The following is a 24,779-nucleotide window of genomic DNA, read 5'->3' as shown; positions in this document are numbered from 1 at the left end:
TTAGCTTATTCTGTAAATTTTAACCTTTTTCAGATAACAGCAGACCATAAGCTAGCAAATTTCGCATCAGGAGAAATCAACTACTTTATTTTGTACGAACATATATTTCTATATGTTTTTCGGTTATGTTTGGTAACATGTATTTTATTATCGTTTTGGACATATCTGTATTATTAATATTATGTTCTATATTATATTTAACGTTCTATAAGTTATATAAAAAAAACCTCTGAATGGGATATGTGACCACTTAGGTTTGGGCCTAACTCACAGACCGGGTCTAGGGGGTTACATTTGGTGGTATCAGAGCTTTCGGTTTTAAACACTCGGACTGTATATGGGTCCTACACTTTGAATTTTTAAGAAATAAAAAAAATGTCACCTTATGTTATGATTTAAAATTTTCTCGAGATCTCTGATGCTAATCTGACATATGTTTCAAATTCTTCTGTAGAGCCTTATAGATCCAACGATGAATACTACTAGAGGTCGTAGGACAGGACGTGGACGTGGTAGAGGGTGACTCACTCGACCTTCTGTTACGATAGACGATCCGATGTCACCACGTGATCCTCCTGTTCCGCAAGTAGATCCGACTCTTTCTCATGATGATCAGTTTACTCCTATGAGAGACCCTCCCGTCACTGAAGATGAGGATTCTGAGATGAATGAAGACGCCATTAATAGAGCTATCTTCCGCATGTTTCAGAGAGCTGCTAGAGCCCCTAGTAACATGACTGCAGTGGAGATTTCAAATTCTCTGGTTGCTGCTGGTGTAGTACCATTCGAGGGTATTACTGGTGGACCTCCGACAGATGCTGAGTATTGGCTGGAGGACACAGAGAGGATTATGGATGAGATGGACCTCAGACCTGAGCAAAAGTTAAAGGGGCCCCTAACTATGTTGAAGAAAGAAAGCTTCGGATGGTGGCAATCCATTTCTGGTAGTATTCCGAGGAACCAATTAACATGGGATCTTTTCAAGACGCGCTTCTGAAGCTGCTACATCGGAGAGAGATATCTGCAGGAGCGACGCCAGGAGTTTCAGAATCTGGAGCAGTGTAATATGTCTGTTATGGATTATGAGGTTGAATTCATCCGATTGAGCCGATATGCTCCTGGACTTGTGGACACTGAGACAGATCGATGCTTGAGGTTCGAGAATGGACTCAGGTATGAGATCAGGAGTCGAGTCGCTACCCACCGAGAGAGAAATTTTGACGCCCTGGTTGAGATAGCCAAGACTGCTGAGGAAATAGAGCGATTGGGTATAGAGCACAAGAGAGTTAGTGATCGAGCCCATAATCGATTCAGGAGGCCTTCTGGTTCTGTTAATTCTTCTGCACATCCTAGCAAGAGAGGCAGGGGTGATTCCTTTCAGAGAGGCGGTGCAAGTGTCAGACCTGTTGCATCTGGTGCTTCAACAGTTCAGTCTTCTAGACATGGTGGTTGTTTTGGGTCGCAACCCTTTCCAACATGTGATTATTGTGGGAAAAATCACTTTGGAGAATGCAGGAAGAAATTGGGCACTTGTTATAAATGTGGGTCTGGTGACCATTATTTGAAGGATTATCCAGAGATACCTCATTCTGTTCAGACACCAGCTCGTACTCCCGCTAGTTCTCATAGTACAGTTCAGACTCCAGCACGGGGACGTACTCAGGAGAGAGCACCTGGATTATCTAGTAGAGGCCGAGCATCTCAGAGTAGGGGTCCAGTCAGATCTGAGGCTAGACAACCTCCATTGGTTTACACTGCTAGACTTCGACAAGATCGTGATGGGCCTAATGTGACTGCAGGTACTATTACTATTCATTCAGTTCCATACTTTTCATTATTTGATAGTGGCTCTACAAATTCCTATGTATCACATTCCGTTTCTGAGGGTCTAAATATTCCCGTTGAAAATATTGAGCATTCGGTGATAGTTCAAAGTCCCTTAGGCAAATCCATCGTGTTGGATCGTATTTTTAGAGAGTGCCCTATAGAGATCAATGGGGAGACTTTTCTGGCTGACCTGATGGAGTTACCCTTTGAAGAGTTCGATTTGATTCTTGGCGTAGATTGGTTGAACAAACATCGAGTAAATATTGATTTTGAGACTAAGAGAGCTGTTCTAAAGACCCCAGATAATCGAAAGATTGTAATGATCGGGGAACGACGTGGATTTCTGACGAATGTTGTGTCTGCCTTGGTAGCGGAGAAGATGATCAGGAAGGGTTCCGAGGCGTTTCTTGCTTATATTTTGGACACTAGGAGATCTCAATCCGATATTGAAGGCATCCGAATTTTCAAGGAATTTCCCGATGTTTTTCCCAGGAGTTGCCTGGATTACCTCCAGATAGAGAAGTCGAGTTTGTGATTGAAGTCTATTCTGGTTCTACCCCGGTTTCAATGGCTCCTTATCGTATGGCCCCAAAGGAGCTTAAGGAACTAAAAGTTCAACTTCAGGAGTTGTTGGACAGGGGATTTATTCGGCCTAGTGTATCACCGTGGGGAGCTCCAGTTCTCTTTGTCAAGAAGAAAGATGGGACATTGAGACTCTGTATTGATTATAGAAAACTAAACAAGCTCACTGTTAAAAATAAATATCCTCTGCCCAGGATCGATGATCTATTTGACCAATTTCGAGGGGCTTCTATCTTTTCAAATATAGACTTGAGATCTGGTTATTATCAACTCAAAGTGAAAGATTCGGATATTCCGAAGACTGCTTTTCGTACTCGATATGGGCACTATGAGTTTTTAGTGATGTCATTTGGGTTAACTAATGCCCCTGCTGCTTTTATGGATCTGATGCATAGGGTGTTTCGACCTTATTTGGACCAGTTTGTAGTTGTATTCATTGATGATATACTGGTGTATTCTAGAAGTGAAGTAGAACATGAGGAGCATTTAAGGATTGTTCTTCAGACTCTAAGGGAGAATAAGCTATACGCTAAGTTGAGCAAGCGTGAGTTCTGGCTCAGCGAAGTGACTTTTCTTGGACATATCGTCTCCGCTGATGGCATTCAGGTGGATCCAAGCAAAGTGGAGGCTATTCTGAACTGGAAGCAACCCAGAAACGTCTCTGAGATCCGTAGTTTCTTGGGCTTAGCTGGTTACTATAGTCGTTTCGTTGAGGGGTTCTCCCTTATTGCAGCTCCTCTGACGAAACTATTAAGGAAAGATGTTTCATTTGTCTGGTCTGAGGACCAACAAGCTAGCTTTGAGAAATTGAAGACTGTTCTAACTCAAGCCCCAGTGTTGATTCAGCCTGAATCTGGGAAGGATTTTTCTGTCTACAGTGATGCTTCTCATTCTGGATTAGGATGTGTTTTGATGCAAGATAGGAAGGTTGTCGCTTATGCGTCACGTCAGTTAAGGCCGCATGAGCGTAACTATCCTACTCACGATCTGGAATTAGCTGCTGTGGTTTTTACTTTAAAGGCCTGGAGACACTACCTCTACGGAGAAAAGTGTTATATCTATACTGATCATAAGAGTCTGAAGTATCTGCTTACTCAGAAAGAATTAAATTTGAGACAACGTCGCTGGTTGGAGCTTTTAAAGGACTATGATTTTGAGATAGAATATCATCCAGGGAAGGCTAATGTAGTGGCAGACGCCTTGAGCCGCAAGGCGATATCAGATCTCAGAGCCTTATTTGCCAACTTGAGCTTATTTGATGATAATAGTTTGTTAGCAGAGTTACAGGTTAAACCTACTTTGGCCGAGGAGATTAAGGCTAAACAACTCCTTGATAACTTGTTGCTTCCCATTATTGAACAAGTTAAGCAAGGATCGAGTTCGGAGTATACTGTGGATCAGGATGGTATTTTGTGTTTTCACGGTCGTTACTGCATTCCTAAAGATGATGAGTTGAAACGGGTCATTCTTTAGGAGGCTCATAGTAGTCCTTATGCTATGCATCCTGGTGGGGACAAAATGTACAATAATCTCAAAGAGCGCTACTTTTGGACTGGTATGAAGAAAAATATTTCAGATTTTGTGGCGAGGTGTTTGACTTGTCAGCAGGTTAAGGCAGAGCACCAACATCCATCTGGATTATTACAGTCAATTAAGATTCCTGAGTGGAAATGGGAGCGTATTACGATGGACTTCGTTACTGGTCTTCCTCTAACTCCTTCCAAAAAGGATTCTATCTGGGTGATTGTTGATCGACTCACCAAGTCAGCGCACTTTATCCCTGTTCGAGTTAATTATTCTCTGGATAAACTGGCTAAGTTGTACATTTCTGAGATCGTTAGGCTTCATGGTGTTCCGTTGTCTATCATATCTGATCGAGATCCGAGATTCACTTCCAGGTTCTGGAAAGCTTTGCATGAGGCTCTGGGTACTCGTTTGAATTTCAGTACAACTTTTCATCCTCAAACTGATGGACAGTCTGAGCGAGTGATTCAGGTGTTGGAGGATATGTTACGGGGTTGTGTGATTGATTTCCGTGGTAGTTGGGAAGATTTCTTGCCATTAGCTGAGTTTGCTTACAATAATAGTTATCAGGCGAGTATTCGCATGGCACCGTACGAGGCTCTGTATGGACGTAGATGTCGTACTCCTATATGTTGGACAGAGTTACATGATAGAAAAACTTTGGGTCCAGATTTGGTTCGAGAGACTGAAGATACTGTCAGACTGATCCGTGATCGCTTAAGAGAGGCATTTGATAGGCAGAAGTCATACGCAGATAAGCGACGTAAGGATATCGAGTTTGAGGTTGAAGATCAGGTTTTTCTCAAGGTATCTCCATGGAAGAAGGTATTGAGATTTGGACGTAAAGGTAAACTGAGTTCGCGATTTATTGGGTCGTATCGTATTCTGAAGAAAGTTGGACCTGTTGCTTATCAGCTTGAGCTGCCTTCCCAGCTCAGTCGTATTCATGATGTTTTTCATGTTTCTATGTTGAGGCGATACGGTCCAGATCCAGATCACATCATTCAGGTTGATGAGGTAGAGCTGAGACCTGATTTGTCATATAAGGAGGAGCCTGTTCAGGTTTTAGAGAGGGATGAGCGAGTTCTTCGGAATAGGCGTATTCCAATGGTCAAAGTGCAGTGGAGTAATCGTAGCCCCTCAGAAGCTACTTGGGAGACATTGGAGTCAATGGAGGTTCAATTTCCTCATCTGTTTTCATAAGGTAAATTTCGAGGACGAAATTTCTTGTAGAGGGGGAGAATTGTAACAACCCGAAAATTTCAAAATAATATTTAATTGGGAATTGAGGTTTTAATTGTGAAATTGGTGGATTTTTGGGGACTAAATTGGAAGTTTTTAAAACTTGTAACTTGTTTTAGAGTTAAAGAAAATTCAGGGACCAAGCCCTGAATTTACCCAAAAAAATTAGGTATTTGGTTTATATATATGATATATGCGTGAATTGAGTTCTGAAAATCAGAACCCAATTCCTCCCAAATTTCCATTTCCTTAGCTCAACTTCCGACGACGATTCCGACACCGTCCGAATTCTGATCGTCGTTTTGAAAGTACCATCGTGTTCGTTATCGAGTCAGGAACAATTCTCTCAATTTAATTGAAGCAAAACGCTGCCAAACGTCGTGAATTTCAAGTCAAAGCATCGATGTTTTTTTTAAGCTCAATCGCCTAGAAAATCCTAAATTCATCGCCGATCGTTGCTCCGTTTACGACACCTCCCGCACCATCGTGTTCCTTGTGCCGTTCCGTGTCCGCCGGTGTCATCCTCGATCTCCGTTGACGGCGGCGCGTGGGGAGGTAGATCAGTCAAAGATTCGACCAAGTCGAAATCGAGCTCTCCGCCGTTCAAAAATTTGAACCAATCTTTGTAAGTATCTCGAAATCGCTCAAAATAATTTTTAGAAATTTTTCCATGATTTTTAGAGCCCCGGAGGACGTCGCACGCGCCACACGCGCCGCCGCAGGCGAGTGAACGCTGGAAACCGGTTTAACCGGTTTTGACCGGTCACGACCCGTTTACCCGTTGAACCGACCCGTTGACCCGACCCGTTGACCCGACCCGACCCGTTGACCGTTGACCGGTGCTATTTTGGGAATTAATTCGATTTTGGTGCTATTCTGGGAATTAATTCGAAATGGGTGATATTTTGGTACTTTTTTAAAAAGGGTGCTATTTGTGTAAAATGTTTGACAGTTTATTGACCTCCTTTGACCAGAACTTTGACCGGCTTTGACCAGCTATTAAACGACCTTTGTTTTCGACCAAGAATACCTATCCTGATAGTTTTCGACGTTCCGAATCTGTTTTTGGGGTCCGTTTTGCTAAATTCAAACCCGAAAGTCTCTAAATTGTCAGTCAAATCTGTTGACTTTAATTTTGACCAAGAATTCGAAATTTTGGAAGATCATACTTTATGTTTTTCGACGTCCTGAATTTGATTCCGAAGTCCGTTTTGCCAAATTCTGACCCGAAATTCCCGAATCGAGCTTGTAAACCCAAAAGGCTTAATATTTTAATATTTTGATTATTTAAATGAGATTTGGTCAAGGATTTATTCAATAAAAATATTTTATGAAGGTACTCGTGTTTCACCTGAGCAAGGATCAATTAGGTCCGGTGTTATCCGTTCGTTAGATCAGCCTGAACCGCGTACTACGAGAATTACCCGTAGGTTTTCGTATATTATTTAAATAATATTTAGATTATTTATATTAGGATTCCAATATGGATTTTTCTAATTCGTAGGATCTAGCGCTGCAGCAGAACGTGATCGACAAACCCAATAGTAGGATTCCCTATCCGATTTCTCAGAGTGTGACAGGTGTGTTTCCTGACAGTGTTGTTTTACTATTTTAAAATATTATTTGAATTATTTGAGAATGGTGATTATTCAAAATATTGTTATGACATGATACATGATATCTGATTTCTGAATAATGGTTACCGACATCTGATTACCGTATTTCTGTATATGATTTTCAAGCATGATCCATTTTCATGTTTTAATGGATTAATCACCATTTTTACTCGAATACATATTTGTTTATTACTGTCATTGGGGGGGAAAGAATTGTTGGAGGAAGAAAATATTGCAGGCTCCTCGACTTTGTGCTCAGGGCCTTACTGGTCGTGACGGGGTGTATGGTTATGGGAACCTACACAATTTGTTCGTGACGGATGGGGGTAGTGTTCATATTAAAAAAAACATGTTGCATAAATCGATTTTTATTGATAATATTTTATTAATATGTTTTTGTACGCTGTATGGAACACACTGGGCTTTTTAGCTCATTCTGTAAATTTTAACCTTTTTCAGATAACAACAGACCGTAAGCTAGCAGATTTGGCATCAGGAGAAATCAACTACTTTATTTTGTACGAACATATATTTCTATATGTTTTTCGGTTATGTTTGGTGACATGTATTTTATTATCGTTTTGGACATATATGTATTATTAATATTATGTTCTATATTATATTTAACGTTCTATAAGTTATATTAAAAAAAACCTCTGAATGGGATATGTGACCACTTAGGTTTGGGTCTAACTCACAGACTGGGTCTAGGGGGTTACAAAAACTCTGATAGATACAGTCAACATCTATCTAAAAATAAAGGTGAAAGTGTTAATCAAATGGAATATGCAAGGATCATAGGTAGTCTAATGTACCTTTTGAGTTGCACTAGACCTGATATTGCTTTCACTGTAAGAAATTTAAGCAGATTTACAAGCAATCCAGGGGAGAAACACTGGAAAGCAATTTTGTAAGGGTATTGACATATCTCAGATATACTCGAAACTATGGATTGCATTATTCTAGAGATCCTACTGTGTTAGAAGGATTCTCTTATGCCAGTTGGATATCTGATATTCAAGATACCAAAGGTCAGATACCAAAGGCACAAGTGGTTATATTTTCACATTGGGAGGAGGGGTTGTGTCATGGAAATCCTCAAGACAAACAATTATAACCAAATCCACGATGTAATCTGAGTTTATAGCCTTGGACAAAACTGAAGAAGAGGCAGAATGATTACAAAATTTTTTGGAGGATATTCCTGAATGGCCAAAGCCTGTACCCAAAATATGTATGTATTGTGATAACCAAGCAACAATTGGTAGAGTACAAAATGTAATGTATAATGGTAAATCTAGACACATGCGACGTCGACACAATACCATTGACAACTGATCTCAACTGGAGTTATTTCTATTGATTTTGTAAGATTAAAAGATAACGTTGCGAATCCGCTAACCAAAGGGTTGAATCGAGATCAAGTTGATAAAACATCAAGAGGAATGAGACTAAAGCCCATGAATTGTTAAGGCTCTATGTGAAGGAAAACCCAACCTAGTTGATTGGATATCCCAAGATCTAGGTTCAATGGGATAACCTACTTGCATAGACCTGGTGAGGTCACTGTGGGGGTTTTATCCCCAAGCCCATTCCTATGATGAAAACAATGACTAAAATGTGGATAAATTTAAGCAATGCTTTTAATGACCAATATATGTTTCGTTGAACCGAACAACATAAGTCACCTATGTGAGAGTGAAGTAGAGCTGCTTCAAAGAGACTATTGGGGCATAGTTATCTAAGCTCTTGCAGAACCAGGAGATGTCCACTGCTATATGGACACAACCATGAGAACCAAACTCTTGTCAGTAAGATATTTGTGTGAGGTATGTCATCACTTACACAAACGGTAGGACAGTTCAAGGACATCACATCTACTGGACAGCCAGTAAGGTAAACATATTTTCATAAGGGAAGGTTCAAAGGGGGACGCCTACTTATCCTATACAAATATCGAACGTAGAATCTATCACCACATCGAGTCAATGTTTTAAACAATCAAATTCATTCATGTTGGGGATTATTGGAAAAATATGAATGAATTGATTTATTCAATCATGATTATTCATGAAAAATAATTAAGTCTTTTCATGAAAAATAGTTATTTCATTTCAACCCAAAAGTCATGTATTTTCATGTTAACCTTTTGATCAAAAGGTTATAATTTTTAATAAAATGGTTAAGTCATTTCATTTAAAGGTCTTAACCTTTCAATACAAATTCTTCTCCCCATATAAAGGCTAAGTTGTGACACATCTCAACACACAACTTTTTACTATTTTCTTTCAATCCTTTTAATTCTTCAATTCTTCCAAAGTCATTTTCCGGTGATAGATAAACACAAAGATTGTGTTCGATTGTTTACTACGGTTATGCTTACTGTTTTGAACGTTTGTTGTTGTATCCTGGGAGATTGACGTCCCACGTTACTCAAAGCACCGAGGAGATGATGAATCTTTCTTAAGGAAACTATTCATTCAGGCCTCAACAAAACTCTTCTTCTATTTATTCAGTTTCATCCGATTACAGGTTCTAGTTTAATTTCACATTTTTTAACTTTATTATTGAAACGAAATTTTTAGATTATAATACTACAACACTATTTTTCAATATTTTGTAACAATTGTTTCATGTATTATGAAGTTAGTGGGATAACTTTTGTTATTGGTTATAGATATGTAAACGACGATGCCGACCATTTACATAGAGTTTGGACTCATCATAATTTTGATTAAACATGGGGATTTCTGAATAAATAACGCCAAAAACATTCCATCTATAAATATAGAGTAAACTATATGTTTAGTATTTAAATTATCGATTTTATTTCATTTTAGTTCTCAAACTTTCATTTGTTTCAAAATCATACTTAAAATTTATTTTTTGTTTCGTTTTGGTATTTCACTGTAAAAAAAACTTAGCCGACTGTTACAACATGACATTTTTATGGGTAAATTGCATCTTTCATCACTCAACTATCTTTTCAATCCTATTTTGATCACTGAAGTTTAATTTGTTTAATTTAATTACTTAACTTTTAAATTACTCTTAATTTAATCACTCTAACTTTCAAAATTTTTTTATATATTAATTAAATAAAAAAAAATTCATGTCATAAAAATTATTAATAAAATAAATTAGAGTGATTAAAACATGAGTGATTTGAAAGTTGATTAGTTAAATTGAAATTTTTTAAATTTTAGTGACCAATATAAGAGAGAAGATAATTAAATGACGAATGATGTAATTTGTTCATAAAAATGACACGTAAAGTTCTTTTAAGTTTTTAATAGCAAACACTAAAATGAAACAAAATGTAAACGTTAAGTTTGATTTTGTAACAAATGAAAGTTTAGATACTAAAAAATAAATAAAACTAATCGTTTAGGTACTAAAACAAAATAAATTTGATAGTTTAGGTATTAAATATATAGTTTACCCAAAGATTTAATATAAATGTATATTCCCGTGTAAAATTAAAAAAACAAGAGGATAACGCAAAACCCTCCTTTCCGCCTTCAGCTTCTTCGTCCAAACAATCAAAGAGGGAAGAACAATGGCTGCCTCTTCGGCTTTTCTTTCCACTTTTGTTTCGCCTCAAGCCCTCTCCTTCCCACCCAAATCCTCCTCTTCTACGCGTCTCCTCCTTCCCACTAACGTGCGCATGGTACGAACTGTGACTCTAGCCACCACTTCGAATCCCGCCACTGGCACCCGTACGCCACGCGGCATCACGAAGCCGCGTAGTGTTACGCCCGACATGCAGGCTTTCGTCGGAGTTCCCGAAATTCCCCGAACTCAAGCTCTTAAGCTGATTTGGGCTTACATTAAAGAGCACAATCTTCAGGTCCATTTTCTCTGTTATTTTTCACTTTTTCTCCTCTTCAAAACATATATTATATCCTATATCCTAAAGGGTTTTGTGTTTGGTTGTTTTGAATGTGAATATATTAGCCTCAGGTCCATTGTCTCTGTTATTTCTTGTTGCTTTGAATATATAATTTTTCAGTTGTTGAATATGTTCGTTTACAAATCCTCTGAATAAAATTTTGATGTTTATGAATTCTGTTGTATTCATATATTGGTTTGAAATTAGGGTGGTTCTATTGGGTTCTTGCTTGCATTTCGATGTTTTATCTATCTGCCTTAAAAATTTAGGAATTTGGAACTTGGGTTTTCAAGATGAGTTTATGTAAGTGAAGTTTAATGAAGATAACTATGTGCAATTTCTTTGATTACAATGCAATATGGTCTTTTGTCTAATGAGTTCCTTAACTAGGTTTCTTTTGTCTAAGAGTATCATCTCTGGTTAGTACACTTAATGTTTGGGATATTTATCAAAGGGAAGCTTTGAATCCTTGAATTTAATGCCTCGACCCGTTGCCTACCCTTTGGGCATTCATCATAATGACTTGTTAAAGTTATGCAATGTCTTTTAAATGGTTCGGATTTCTGAAATCTGTTTGTTGGAAGCTGATGGCTCAAAAATCTCTTTCTGATTGAGAGATGTTTCGGGTTCGTATATTTGTGAGACATTTCAATTTGTAATTGAGCTAATCCCAACTGACAACTTTGTGAGTGATGCATGAAATTTTGGTTTTTAATGCAATGAATGGTCTTGTGAAAAATTTAGTCGCCAGGATTTGATCTTCACTTTACTTTGTCCTCGGTGTTGTGGTACATGTAGAAATTGAATATGTACTCATGCTCTGACATACCGGTAAAGTAACCTGTAACTGACTTGGTTCTTTCTTGGATCCTTGGGCCATTTCTCTAGGACCCTGATAACAAGAAGATGATAAATTGTGATGAGAAGCTGAAGAAGATATTTGGAGGGAAAGATCGGATCGGATTTCTTGAAATTGCTGGGTTGATTAGTCCTCACTTTCTCTGATGAATTCGAGGGGGAGAGAGAGAGGTCAGAAAATAGGTAGAAACTTGTGTTCGTTGTGGCCTATCTGTTCATTGAGGATGGTGAAGAAAACCATGCTTTTTGCCTTAGATTACTACTGTTTTTTAGCATTGCTACTTGCGTACAGAAGTACCTTCTTAAGGGTTTCGTTTCGTAGACTGTTTTATGCAATATTTTTATTGCCATCAAAGTTTATGCATTGTTATCTTATCATTCTCAGATCTTTTGATTCTATGAAAACTGTGTATAAACGGCTTATAGTCCAAGTCACTTCTAAATCTTTGATCTCTTTATTGATATAGTTTCAAAATGGCTACAAGAATCTTTTTGTTTGGTTTGAGGGATGTAAATGAGACCACAAATTTCATTAGGGTTCTTGAAAACTATGTTTACTGCAGCTTCATCACAGGCCTTTCAAGGGGAACCAGGGTTTCCCAATTGGATCTCTCAGGTAAACATCACCAATGGATCTTGACACCTGAAATAAGAAAATACAAATGCTTAGACCAGCGTAATTCATTACATCATTTTCTAAAATCATGTCTGCTGTATCATTAGCTTAGTGTTATGCTTGAGAGGAAAGATCTCTTTGATGTATATGGTATACTCTGACAGTAAAGATATACATTAACTTTGTGGTAGAGAGTTTCAAATACATCCTAATGGTTGCACTTTAAGTAGAGTTGAATAAGGATATTCAGACTGATAGTGAACAAAAGTCATGAAGCAAGCAAACTATTTTGTTTCACAAAAGGGAGATGGGTCAGGTTTACAACACCTTCACAAATATCTATAGATTTGGTTGGAATCGAAATCGATTCACTCAGTCCAACTCGTGACCGCGTATAATTAGAGTTACCTGCTGTTTTCAAAGAAGATAATTGTCATCCAGTCATACAATAACTTATTCGACAAGGCATGACCGACAGTGTGATTAAGAACTCGTCAATCATGATCAGATTGAAGAACTCTGATACCATATTTGAACGTCTGCTGTGACTGAAAACATGAAACAATGGTGTAGAAACACAAAGTAACCCAACATCCGTTAATATACAACAGCATTTACCAGCTCCCATTCAAGCCCGGAGCTCGCTCTGCAACTTTAAAACATGCATACGAGTTAAAGAGAGCATGATTTACCAAACGTCCATGAAATCTTCACCATGTTCCTGGTAACTGTTATGTCAGCTTATTTACAATAAAACGCTGAAAGAGATTCCAGCAGATAGCTGTTCGACTCTGATGATCAATTAATATTGGCATTGAAATATATTAGTTATCACATGAACTTAAACACACTTACATATACATTGCTTTCTTTTACCTAAAATGACTACAAAAGAAGAACAATGAAAGATTTCTTGTTTACAGAAATCGGTTGAGAGGAAAAATCAACTACCCTAATCTTTCAGATGCAAAAAATTACATGCAAGATCATAGACAGAAGACAAGAAGTGGTTCCAAAACTGCCAATAAAAGATGCCAAACCTAGATATATTCGATCCACTCTTGTCCTGTTTGGTGCCGCCTCCACTCCGATCGGAAAAACACGAGCTTGGGGTACTGTTAGTGTTTATGGTGAGTGGTCAAATAGGATCTGTTCTACACACATCTTGTCAGGCGGCTGGGGGTCGGTACACGATGTTGTATTATATGTGTCCTCAAACTACAGCTCTTAACCTATAGCAAAGAAGTTTAAGAACCCTCCTAAAACAACGAGCCATTGCATCACATGAAGCAGAGAATAGCTTGGAACATAAAACAAAACAATATACTAACCTGAATGGCTGCTAACACCGACAAAAAATCTTTACATTGTTCAAGTAAAACCCTTTCCTTTGCAGTCACAGTTCCAAGTTCATCCACTAATGAGTTCAATTCCTCCACCTGCAAAGGATATTTAGATAATTGGGTAGATTTTTTTTTTTGATAAAAATATTAGGCCTCATTAAAACTCCCCTTCATGATTAATGGAGCTTGAAAACAGTTCCTTAATCAGCGGAAGGAGGAAAAGAGTGCCTTAGGATTTCATTAACAATAGAATAAGTACAAAGGAATACAACACCTAACTCCCTTAAGGAGATATAAAACCAAAAAGAAACATCCCTTAAAAAGAACATAAGGACCAACCAATACCAGCCTTAGCTAGGGCATATGCCTCTAGATTGGTTGTCCTATTAACCCATCTAATAACACCTTCACAATATCTAAGCTTTTGAATAATTTCTTTAACAATGTGAACATAAACATCAGGACATAAAACAACATCCTTAACCTAGTCGACTGCCACCCTGCTATCACTCTCAATAATCAAGCGTTCCTTAAAACTTTGTCGAATAGATTCAAAGAAAGCTAGATCCTTTAGGATAGCTTTCAATTCCATCAAAGTTGGAGGCCCCAGACCAGCAGACTCTTTGAAAGAGCCTAGAATCGAACCAGAAACATCTTTTAGAACACCACCTAAACCACTCCTCTTCCAATCACCAGTAGTAGCAGCATCCACATTAAGTTTGATAAAGCCCTTAAGAGGGGACCAAGGGAACTTAGATAAAATCAGATTAGAATGGGGCAAGCAAGAATGATACATGCATCACAAGGATCACATCAAAGGAAGAAATAATAACTCTTCCAAATGATCCACTCGTCCAAGCATTGGAAAAGAAGATCAGAACAGAAGCATACTTACGACGACTTTTTGAATGGGATCCTGATCTTATTTAGTCAATATGTCTTCTGGAGATACAATAGTCTGTCTCTTATCTTTCTAACGGTTCTTGAATCGCATCAATCCGATATCGGAAACTCAAGATATGGTTATTTTACTGAAAACGGTGCATGCAGAAAATCCTATACGGGATTAATACGGGATTTTATAAATATTATGAATTTTCAATATTTTTATTGATTATTTGTAATATAACTTAATATAGGATGATGCATTATCTTTTAGGATTAGATTTATTATTTTATTAGGAATTAAGGTTGGGTTAAAAATATTATCTTTAGTTATTATTATTTTATTAGGAATTAGAGTTAAGATATGTTTAGTTTATTATTATTTTATTCATTAGTTATTTAGGACCTTTAGAACTCAGCCCCTATATAAAGGAGGCTTCATTAAACTTTGTAATTCAAGATTTCTTTGATTAATAATACAACGAGAGTTCATTTTTGCAAGTGCTGATTGCCTTGTGCCTTCGAAGCTTCTTCTCCTCGAGATCTTTCAAGTTCTTGTGAGGGAGATTAATCTTCACACTCCAATTTGCCTTTTCATCGCGACTATGAGGGTTGGTTAGAGCCATATTATCGTGTTTGCCTTTTCATTGCGACTAGGAGGACTCGATAGGACATTATCCATCGATTTTCCACATATCCATCCACGTCATCAATCATCTTTATCGTTCACCTTCATAAGGGAGATCTTTTGATTTCTTGGTTATCTTATTTTATTTGCAATTCATTTATCTTTTCTTTATCTTGTTTTAATCTTATTTTTTATCTTGTTTCCAGCACCATAAAGAAACCCTAAAAAACCCTATCTATTGCCGCCACCTTCCCCATTCATCCCTTATTGTTCTTCATCGAGTCTAGATCTTTTCTAGGTTTGATTCTTCAACAAGAGCAACGTTCATCAATCCGCAACCACTTCCCTATCAATTGGTATAAGATTTGGGCCGATTCTTGGAAAGAAGCAAGCAATCTTGCTTGTTCTTCCACACAAAACCGTCAAGGTATCCCAACGGAGCTAGTCCAGAAAAGATTCATCGTTGCAGGTTCTTTTTATTTAATTTTAATTTAGATTCAAATCCTTCTTATTAGTTTGCTATTTTATTTGCAATTCTTTTATCTTGTTTTAATCTTATTTTTTATCTTGTTTCCAACACACAAAAAAACCTTAAAGAACCCTATCTATTGCCGCCACCTTCCCTATTCATCCCTTATTGTTCTTCATCGAGTCTAGATCTTTTCTAGGTTTAATTCTTCAACAAGAGCAACGTTCATCAATCCGCCACCGCTTCCCTATCAAAGAATCTCCTAAGGACGGATCAGTAATAAGAGAATCCTTGGAGATAGAAACATGAGTATTCTTTGCTAAAAACCATGAAGCCAGCCTAAACCTTGCTAAAAAAAAAAATTTCAGCTCGATCTAGCTTCCCTCCTTCAAACACAATAGAATTCCTAGTTTTCCATATTGTTCATAGAACCACTCCATGAATAATGACCATATGAGAGAGTTGGTCCTCAAATCAGCCCAGCCTAGGAGAAAGCTTTTAGCATAGCATGAAAAACAAACGGGATATTCCAGTAATGCATGAATTTATTCCATATTGACCAAACCACCGAACAAGAAAAGAATAAATGAGAGGGGGACTCTTCCATTAGCTTACAAAAAGGACACAAAAGATCATTTATGCCCTTTACACCTCTTTTAACCAGAGTTGTCTTCACTGCCAGCTTCTATAAAATCACTTGTCATAGGAAAGTCTCCACTCTTGGAGGCAACAGACCCCTCCAAATAACAGTCTTCCAAAAATGAGCTTCCTCCGAATCCGAAGTCCCCAAATAACATAGATTAGCACATGATTTAACAAAGAAAACCCCGTCTCCAGTGCCCTTTCAAAACAGCCCATCGGCAGAATCAACAGAAATAGAAAAGTTTGAAATGACAACCATCAAATTAGTCCATTGCTCATATTCCCAATCATTCAAATCCCTTCTCAATTGAACATTCCAAAACCATCCCCACGAGCTATATTCCCCAAACTGGAATAATTTACCAGTTTTGTTTACTGCAATAGAGAATAGTCTAGGGAAAATGACCATTAAAGGATGATCCATAGCCCAAATTTCTTACCAAAACCGAATGGATCTCCCATTACCAATTTTATAACTATATTTGCTCCTGATTTTACAGCCAATAGAATCTGCTTTGAAATGATTATTCACCATAGATCTCCAAATTCAAGAGAATTTAGGAGAAACATTACTGTCAAACTGCATTAAAGATGAGTCCATTTTGTATTTAATTCAAATTATTTCCCTCCAAACCGCCCTCATCTCATTAGCAAACCTTCAAGCCCATTTTTCCAAAAGTCCTCTATTAACCACATTTAAATTAGGAACCCCCAATCCACCATCAATCTTTAGTTTACATACATCGGACTAGCTCACCCAATGTATCTTATTTTTTTCCATTTTCATCACCACATAAGAAATTGGACATAATTGAATTAAGAGACTTGTATACCGAAGCTGGAACTTTGAACTATGACAAAAAATATGTAGGGAGTGAACATAGGACTGATTTAATTAAAACCAGCCTCCCTGTCAGAGAAAGAGAGGATGCTTTCCAGCCCGCTAACCTTTTATTGAAACTCTGGACCACTGGATCCCACAGTAGGTTAGAATTTCTGTGTGCTCCGAGAGGAAGTCCCAAATACTCTGAAGGAAAGTTACCCACTGAACATCCAATCGCAGTTGTCCATTCCTTAATTTCCTCTTCATTTGAATTAACCCCAAACAATTTACACTTCTTCAAATTCAACTGAAGACCAGACATAATTTCAAACACTCGGAGCACCCTCTTTACATTCAAAATCTGTTTCTTCGATGCACCACAGAAGATTATGAGATCGTCAGCAAATTGAAGATGAGATAAATTGAAATTTCCCTCCTCCCTGCTAATGACCAAACCCGAAAATAGCCCCTCTGAAACTGCCTTAAGAATCAATAAATTCAGAAGTTCCCCAACAATATTAAACAGTAAAGGAGACAAGGAGCAACCTTGGCGAAGACCTTTAGCCAATGGGAGTTCCTCAGAAGGAACACCATTAACCAAGACTGAAACAGTTGCTGTTGTGATACATTTCGAAATCCAACCTATCTATCTAGAACCAAAGCCCATTTTCCTCATTACTTTGAACAAAATAGGTCAGTCGATTGTATCATATGCCTTCTTGAAATCAACTTCAAAAACACAACCCTTTAAACCATTCTTCCTCCAAAAGTCAATCCCTTTATTAGCTATTAGGGAGCAATCCAAAATTTGTCGACCGGGAATAAAAGCGAATTGAGACGGATTGATTAAATCAGAGATACAGCTCCTAAGTCTCCTCGATAGACACTTAGATAGGATCTTATATAAACCACCAACTAAGCTTATAGGTCTAAAATCATCTAGGCCACCAGTGTTAGTTCTTTGGAATGAGAGTGATAAATGTATGATTTATTCCGTGTTCACATTCCTTCCCCAAGTAGAAATTATGAAAGAATTTCATAATGTCTTCCTTAAGGACCTGCCAAAACCTCTTAAAAAATCCCAGATTTAAGCCATCAGGGCCTGGAGCTTTATTGCTACCACAAGACTTCAAAGTTTCCCAAACTTCCTCCTCAGAAAATTCCTTTTCTAAGAACTGACTCTGATCCATATTAATTCTGGAATAATCTAGCCTTATGTCATCAATTTCTAATGTGGATCGCTCATTGTAAATTTTGAAGAAATAATCCTTTACTAAGGCCTTTATTGCAGTCGGGTCTTCAATAGTTTTTCCCCTAATGTTAAGGGCAACCAGAGCATTCCTTTTTTTTCTGATTGTAGCACACGTATGGAAATATTTAGTATTACGATCCCCATCTTCTATCCATTTCGATCTTGAGTACTGAAACCAAATCCGCTCCTTGAAACAAAACCGACAAACTTCTCATTGAAGTAATCAACATCTTGGAAGCAGCTGACAATTCCGTGGCATCAGCACTGTTTCCATGTGACACTTGACCCCCGGACCGCCTCCGGTCCACAGATTGAGACCGTTTAGGAACCGAAGGTAACATAGTTGAAGTCGGCGTTGAAGTGGAGGTAGCATTGGTTGGACGAGAAACAAGCGGAGAAGGGTATCTCGCAGTCGTTTTGTTCCATGCGGCCGCCGTCGTATTAGTGGAACGAGATATAAGCGGTGAAGCAAATCTCGCCTTCGTTTTGGCTGCCATTGTAGTTGCTGCTGAAGAAGAAGAAGTGGAAGGAGAAGGAGACATATACCTCGAAGAAACTTGTCTACCTCTGGGTTTTCTCGTGACATTAGAGCCATTATCTTTGACCGGAGGCCTTTTTATTGTTGAGGTCGAGGTTTCTTCTCGATGGGTATTTGGCTCTTCAACAGGGGACTGAGAAGGAGTAGGTGGACGAGGAAATGCAGCCACCATCATCTGAGACTGCAAAAGGAATCTACTCTCTCTTCTACATTGCCTTTAACAGAAATTCGTGTATGTTAACAGTAATGGGGCTGAGAACTTGAAAAAAAAAACAAGATTTTATGCAGTTTTGAAGATAATGGAAAAGAACCCATAAAGGGTAAGAAGGATTCCGGATTTACTTCAACATCAGTGAAACCCACACAGATTTTCTGGGTTCTCAGAGAGGAAAAAGGAAGGAAAAGAACCAGATTCAGCAAAGCCCTTGAATTTGGGTTTTTGTGAATCTTTAGAAAGAAGGTAGGTTAATTAATTATTACTACTTTTTTTTTTGAGTTTCAATGAGTTCATAGTTACAAATTTCTTTAAAGTTTAAATCTTTACAATGAAAATTTTGATAATCCTTGCTTTTTAGTCGGAATAAGCTTTCTCTCTCTCTCTCATCATTAGTGACTGATTAAGCTTTCCCAGGAACTGTGATAGTACTAATTAATTAAGAATAATCATTAAGCATTGATGTTTCTTCAGTTAATTTTCCATGTTGTGTTCATAAAAATCATATTAATAACTATTTTAGGTTAACAGTTAGTCCCCACTTTTTAAAAACTTCAAACTACCACTTTTCTAAATTTTAATATTTGGGAATTAAATCTTATAGTGTATGTAAGATAGTCTGGAAATAGGTAACTTACCAAATTTATTAATAAGTAAATTTTATTATTTTACCTTTTTCATTCGGTTAATTCGATCACCCATTAAATTGAAATAACTATTAACCGAATTAAACGAACTCTTTTTCCTTTAACTGATCACCGAACTGATTTTTTTTAAATTATTTTAACCGAATCAAACTAAGTTTGGTTACTTCTTCGGTTAATAGAATTAACTAAAATTTAAAAATAATATATATCAATAATCTGTTAATCGAAGTTTGAAAAAAATCATTAATCAATAATCGATCGAACTCAAAATTAACTGACCGATTAATCGAAAAAAATTTAAGTTCAATCGGATGATTAGATTTTAACCGAGTTATGAACACCCCTACCTATACATACACCAATAATATGTTGATTTTCCTTTTACATTTCAGTTTGCTAACGACTTTTTTTATCCTTAATGTTACAAATTAGTTTTATAACACGCTTTAATATAAAACTAAAAGAAAAGTGAATTATTAGAACATTTTTGAAATTTATTTATTTTAATAGTATTGGTAATTACAAGATGGTATCTCATCATACTCTTTCATAATTATTTATAACGCACACATCATGCAGATGCAATTGCTCGAATCTATAATCGAGAACAACACTCTCTATGACCATTAAAACCACTCATTGAGTTCTTTTGCAAATTAATTTTAATTGGATTGACATGCACACATGATTATTACTATAATATCTCGAAAATATAAATTTAATTATATTACATTAATAAAAAATATTTATACGTCAACGATCTCTTGAATAGGTGGTTAAAAGCTTTCAGTTGACATTTTTTTTTACCTTTGATTGTGGTTTGATATGAGCAAAATTCTCCTACCCATCTTCTATGTAGGAATTGTTCAAAAAAATATTATATATGAGTTTTTTTTATAAGACACGAATATAATTCTTATAACGGCATGTCGGTGTAATTTTATTTAAAAAATATATAAATATATGAAAATATAAGGTATTATAATAACAATATTGTAATATTCCAAAAGTTGATTCATGATATTGGAAGCTTAAATCTTGGGTTGATGGTTTAGGGACCAATACCGATTATGATTTCATTTGCCTAAAATTTTAGTATAATGAATTCTTTAGCTTTTCTCCAAAAGTTTCGTTTTTATTAATGAATAAAGAGACGTACATTTAGCAAAATGGAAATCTAGAAAAAATGCAAAGGACATTTTTAAGATATAAATGAGTTCTTCACAGAACAATGGTCCAAAATCTCATATGAATGTTGGATCAAGTAAATGATGATGTTGTATCAATATATTGAAAACGTTTATGTCAAATGGGTAATAGATGATCGGGGGACTCTAAGAAAAGAGCTTGCTCTCACTAATTTTATTAGGATATGGTAGTTGAATTTTATAGGTAAAAGGATATATGAAATCTCTGTTTTTTTATATAAAAAAAAACTAATGTATCCCTAGAATTATTTTTACACTTAACGATATCATCAGAATTAAAAAAAAAGAATTAAATGTAATATTTTGACAAACGATTTTCGACATTGACTGTTACAATGTTAATATGACAATCTTCGATACTGATGTAGTGATCCATGATGGTTGATGACGTGATAGATAGATTAAATTAGTTTTTCTTATTGAGTTCGAGAGCACCGGCGGAACATAAGTGATTTTTTATACTAATTACTATTAAATTATTTTAAAAAGAAATAGATATAATAAGTTTTGATGGGCTCTATCCAATTGAAAAAGAAATTTATTTATTAATTATTAAATATTAATTAAGATTAGGTTATTGTTATTTGTTGAATAAAAAGTAAAAAAAAAATAACTTTTTTACATTAAAATTTAATAAATTTCAATGCAAAAGTAACTTTATTGAGAATCTAAAAGATTTTTATATAATACTTTATAATATTTATTTAATTCAATTTTTAAAAAGTTCATTAAAATATAATTGGAAAGACATTGGGAGGTTAAGATAATTAGAGGTAAATATATAAAATAAAATTTATGTAGGATAAATTAGTTTAGATTTATACAAAAAAATTAGGTTAAATTCGAGGTAAAAATAATAATATATATTTTTTAATTTTTTTAGCAATTTAATCTTTAATTTTGGTATTTTATTATATTTATTTTTTGAATATTTGTATAATTTAAATTAAAATATTTTAAATTTTTTAAAAATAAAATAAGTCCCTGAAATTAAAAAAAAAATTAATTTGATCATTGAACTTAATAAAAAAACTATTTAGCCTATCTGTCACATCACAAGTTATCTTGGACCGCCACGTCAACATCGTAAACCGCCACATCAACACCATGAAATGCCACATCAATATTGTAATGATCAACGACAGAAACCGTTAGTCAAACGATCACGTTGGGTTCTTTTTCTAAGTTTGAGGACCACATCGAATGTAAAAATAGTTAAAAGGCCACATTAATTTTTTTTTAAATGTATTGGCGCTTTATATACCTTTTTGTCAATTTTATATTATGACAAAACATTTTGCATGTAAGTGGTATTGTTATTACTTGAAGATATCAACTTTTTGCTTAAAAAGATTTGTCTACTAAAAGAACTAAAACGTAGGTGCTAGGAAAACAATGACAAATCAGAATTTTGTTCTACCTAGCTTAGCACTTCACTTTTCATATATCTAGCAAGTAAAAACCTCCTTCACTTACTAAATTGTTTCCCAATTTGTTTTAAACTTTTAATATTGAACTAAATTGTTTCTTTTCATATATATATATACATAAATCGAACATGTATACTTTAAACTAATGGTTGAAATGAAATATAAGAGGTCTTGTTATATCAATCAAGGGTGGAGATTTTTTTTTCTAATTTTTTTTCTTTACATGCGAGTGACTTGGATAGATTACTATTATGTATTTTGAACTGTTGTGTTGTGTAAATGGTGTATATGTAAAATCCGAGTAAAAACGAGATCCAAGCAAGTTCAAAAGTAAATAAAAGGTTCATAATTAAGCTTATATTCTACTTCAAATTGGTTTGTTAAGGTAATAAAGATAAATACATTTTGTGTATTTTATATATTAATTATATATGTTTAGGATGAATTGTGACAATTCTATCTATATGGTAAATGTTAAATTTATAAGTTATATTATATATAATATTACATGCAAAGCATATATTTATATACATAATGGGTATAAATTGTCCTATTATGATAGATGTTAATATTATGATTAAATAAATAATTTGACATGATCATAAGTACTAAATGTTACAAACTACTATATGTTACAGAGATTTGTATTTATATTGCTCAAGTATATTGGAAGAGAGTTCTAGATATAATAGTATACAATAGAGTTTACGTCTGTATAGATTTCATACTTCGGTATGATACATAATTTCATCCTTTAAAGTAAATATATATTATTTCATCTATTGGAATGATGTACAGTTCCATGCTTTAGTATGATGGATAATACACTCATATACCTTATCCTTTTTAAATTATTTTAGGCGTTTAAAAAAACGAACAAGTTATTCACATGTTACAATCTTTTTTTGTAATTTACAAAAATTAATGAAAAGAGACATTTTATGATTATGTTGTTCAAGAGCAAATGTTGCCTATAGATTATATTTCTGTTTAAATTATGTTTTTATTTTATGTCCCATTAAATTATATATTTAGTGTGTGTTTTGCTTGCACATACATAAGTGGTTCGAAGTGGCATCCGTACCTTTGAGTGGATCTATCGAGTGTCACAATATGTTTTGACACCCTATATGATGTTTCTGCGTATAGTGGCATGTATATTTGATCTACCTATTTATGTTTTGTAAATATCTTTTTCTACATTTCTATGATTATTAGTAAACATTTGGGTTTATAATAATAAATATATGGTTACTAATTTATAGCTATGCATATTTAGCTTATTTTGCTAAGAAATATGAATGCATTAACAATATTAACACTGAGTATAAATAAATAAATAGATCCATTCATGTTTAAAAGTATAAAAGCATCAGAGGTTATAAGAAAATTATTTTTAAAGTATAGCGACATCTCTGATTCGTAATTGTTATTGATATGGGAAGAGATGTTACAAATATTTATTTAATTTTTATTTAAAAATTGGGTAAATTACCTATTTGGTAACCTATCTATTACTTAGTTTCTATTTTAGTCACCCTACTTTTTTTTCTTCTTTCAAAATCATATATAACATTATGTTTTGGTCACCCGTCATTAAAAAAAATAACGGTGATGCTAACGTGTCACCATAAGCTAATATCACACCAACAAATGAAAATAATTTAAAAAAATATCACGTCAATGTCGACACTCATTTTTCGTTCGTCTTTTAATATTTCATTATAATTATTATTAATAATATTATTAACTTATTATTTTATTTATTTTGTTTACAAGTTACAACCAAACCAATTGGGGCCTAAACTACAAAAATTAAGCACCAACCTGACCCAATTGGAGCCCCCAATCTGACCCAACAACTTGACCCGACTTAGTTCCAGGCATCACCATACTCTGCCATTTTCAGTTCCCACGTGAAGCATCATGCCCGAGCAACTCACACCCTGCAGTACCCATCACGTGAAACACCACGCCATGCAATACCATCTTCTGCTAATCACCAACAAATTAGCCACCAAAAAAACAAAAACATTACCTACCCTAATCCACTACACTTAATCCTTTCAACCTACTCCAACAAACTAGAGGTGTAAACGAGCCGAACTCGACTTAAACTCGAAAACTTTAAACGTAGACTCGACTCGACTCAAAAACTCGCGAGCTAAAAATTCTAAAACTCAACTCAACTCGAACTCAAAATATATTATTGAAACTCGACTCGAACTCAAAAAGGATCGAACTAAAAAAAATTCAAGAGCTCAATTAAAGCTCTAGACTCGAGCTCGATTGAAGCTCGTTTTTGAGCTCGATTCAAGCTCGTTTTTGAGCTCGATTCAAGCTCGTTTTTGAGCTTGATCCTATAAAAATCTTATATTACATTTAAAATATATAAAAAATTTCCCTTTAATCAACCACCATCAATACATTTTTTTTATCTGATAATATGAACTCATTTAAGAAACTTTATAGAATGCATACAAGAGTAGTTATGGTTGTAGAACATGTTACACATAAGATCAAACATACGCCCACACCAGGCA

General features: G+C 35.4%; 1 protein-coding gene across 1 annotated transcript; it reads left to right on the top strand.

Annotated features, from left to right (window-relative positions):
• The first annotated feature begins 10,271 nt into the window (after positions 1–10,271).
• LOC120184451 lies at positions 10,272–11,969 on the top strand. Its single transcript, XM_039188920.1, has 2 exons — positions 10,272–10,641; positions 11,572–11,969. The coding sequence occupies exons 1-2, from the start codon at positions 10,351–10,353 to the stop codon at positions 11,686–11,688; spliced, it is 408 nt and encodes a 135-aa protein (XP_039044851.1). The 5' UTR covers positions 10,272–10,350; the 3' UTR covers positions 11,689–11,969.
• The last annotated feature ends 12,810 nt before the right edge of the window (positions 11,970–24,779 follow it).

This window comes from Hibiscus syriacus, unplaced genomic scaffold, assembly GCF_006381635.1.
Source record: "Hibiscus syriacus cultivar Baekdansim isolate YM2019G1 unplaced genomic scaffold, ASM638163v2 tig00112910_pilon, whole genome shotgun sequence".
Taxonomy (NCBI): Eukaryota; Viridiplantae; Streptophyta; class Magnoliopsida; order Malvales; family Malvaceae; genus Hibiscus; species Hibiscus syriacus.
This window is presented reverse-complemented; position numbering and strand designations above follow the sequence as displayed.